This window comes from Penaeus vannamei, chromosome 14 (assembly GCF_042767895.1).
Source record: "Penaeus vannamei isolate JL-2024 chromosome 14, ASM4276789v1, whole genome shotgun sequence".
NCBI classification, from domain to species: Eukaryota; Metazoa; Arthropoda; class Malacostraca; order Decapoda; family Penaeidae; genus Penaeus; species Penaeus vannamei.
The window spans coordinates 4401757-4404256 of NC_091562.1; the positions used below are offsets into that span (position 1 = coordinate 4401757).

Sequence of the window (2500 nt, forward strand, 5' to 3'; positions counted from 1 at the left end):
TCCCTCCCTCCTCCCCTCTCTCCCTTTTTCTCTTCCCTCTTCTTCCATCCCTCCTGCTCCCTGCTTCCATCTCTCCTCCCCCTCCCTCCCATCTCCTTCTCTTCCCTTCCCTCCCTCCCTCCTCCTTCCTTCCCTCCTTTCCCCTCCCTCCTATTCCTTACCTGTCAGCGAAGTACCCTCCATCCCTCCCTCCTCCCCTCTCTCCCTCCTCTTCCATATCCCACTCCCTCCCTCCATCTCTCCTCCTTTTCCCTCAGACCTCCTTCTCTTTCCTTCCCACCCTCCCTTCCACCTCCTTCCTTCCCCCTCTCTCTCTCCTTCCCTTCCCTCCTTTCCCCTGTCCCCCTCCTTCCCTTCCCTACTTCCCTTCCCTCCCATTCCTTACCTGTCAGCGAAGTACCCTCACTCCCTCCCACTCCCTCCCTCCATCTCTCCTCTCCCTCCCTCACCTCCCTCCATTTCTCCTCCTTTTCCCTCAGACCTCCTTCTCTTCCCTTCCCTCCCTCGCTCCATCTCTCCTCCCCTTCCTTCCCCCTCTCCCCCTCCTTCGCTTCCCTCCTTTCCCTTCCATTCCTTACCTGTCAGCCAAGTACCCTCCCTCCCTCGTCTTCCATGTCCCACTCACTCCTTCCATCTCTCCTCTCCTTCCCACCTCCTTCCTTCCCTTCCCCCTCCTACCTCCTTCCTTCCCTCTCTCCCCCTCTTCCTCTTCCTCCTTTCCCTCCCATTCCTTACCTGTCAGCGAAGTACCCTCACTCCCTCCCACTCCCTCCCTCCATTTCTCCTCCTTTCCCCTCCCTCCCCTCTTCTTCCATCCCTCCCACTCCCTCCCACCTCCTTTCTTCCCCCTCCATCTCTCCTCCCTCTCCTTCCCTTACCTCCTTTCCCCTCCTTCCCTTCCCTCCCTCCTTTCCCTCCCATTCCTTACCTGTCAGCGAAGTACCCTCACTCCCTCCCTCCATCTCTCCTCTCCCTCCTTTCCCTCCTTTCCCCTCCCTCCCATTCCTTACCTGTCAACGAAGTACCCTCCCTCCCTCCCTCCCTCCCTCCCACCTCTTCCTTTCCCTTTTTCCCTCCCTTCCCCCTATCTCTCTCCTTCCTTCCCTCCCTCCTTTCCCTCCCATTCCTTACCTGTCAGCGAAGTACCCTCCCAGCGGGGCTCCAAAGAACACACCGACCATGAATATGCTCTGGATCAGCGACTTGAGCCCTTCTTTCCCGCACACCAAGTCCCACTGGAAATCGGGAAGGGAAAACGTGTTTAATTCTTGTTTCCGAAGCTGGTTTCTTCGGCTTATCTTAAAAGGCGCTTAAGGTGTTGGACGAGAGGGAATTCCAGGGAAATGTGTCTGGTGTTTTTGTTTATTTTGTAAAAAACTATTTATTTATTTGGTTTGGGAGTATATGGTTGTTATTTTTATTCATTTTTTAAACCTGTTTATTTGGGTTGGGATTTTGTGATTGTTATTATTATCATTATTTTCATCAGTATCGTTATTATTATTATCCTTTCATGGAAGAGATATTACATATGTGTGATAATGCATAAGAGAAAGAAAGAAAATAAAGGAAAAAGAAGAGAAATGTATCATTACACAAATACACACACACGCACATATTTATATCTCTCTAACTATCTATATACACATTTATAGCGTATGTTTATGTATATATATATATATATATATATATATATATATATATATATATATATATATATTTATGTATGTATATATACATAAATTTATATATACATGAAAGATGGAATAATGCACTACCACATTCATATCATGAATATATTAACCTCTCCGATCGGGATTCGATCCCTCTCCGCCGTTGCCAGAGATTGCAAGACGGACACTCTATCCACTAGGCCGCCACCCACTAAAAGGATCGTGCAACCATGCGCCACCTAGCGCCATCTACATTACCTAACGCTATACTTACATGAGTAAGTATAGCGAGATTTTACACACACTCCCCGCGGGCATTCGGGACTTATGGAAAGAGCAGATCAGACCCCAAATCAGATAACCTGAGGTGTATTCAATGAAAGATGGAATAATGCACTACCGCATTTATATCATGAATATATTAACCTCTCCGATCGGGATTCGATCCCGCGCCGACGTATCAATTGCTTTGTAAAACCTGGAGCCACTTGTTGCTGAATACACGGTTCCCCTTAATATGTAGGCCTACTTGTCGTGTCAGTGAGCAAGATAAATAATTCATCCCGACATTATTTTTATACCTCCAGGGTAGATTGTGCGCTAGAAAGATTTTTCATTTTTTATATTTATTTATTTATTTATTTATTTATTTTTATCCTTTTATTTTATCTTTTCATATGTTTTATCCTATTGATTTTATCTTTTTATTTTTTATTTTTTTATTTTTATTTTTTTTTAATTTTTTTAAATTCTTTTATTCATTATTAATTTATTTATCTATTATTGTTATTATAATTTGCACACGGCCCATAAGTGAACGGTCTCGT

The 2500-nt window shown here is 45.1% G+C and overlaps 1 protein-coding gene across 1 annotated transcript in view; it reads right to left on the bottom strand.

The window, feature by feature from the left end:
- LOC113800553 (solute carrier family 22 member 3-like) overlaps positions 1 to 2500 on the bottom strand; it is a 48125-nt gene that overhangs the window by 20409 nt on the left and 25216 nt on the right. Inside the window, exon 5 of the mRNA XM_070130050.1 lies at positions 1132 to 1235. Within this exon, the coding sequence (XP_069986151.1) occupies positions 1132 to 1235 (104 nt within the window). The remainder of the gene's footprint in view (positions 1 to 1131; positions 1236 to 2500) is intronic.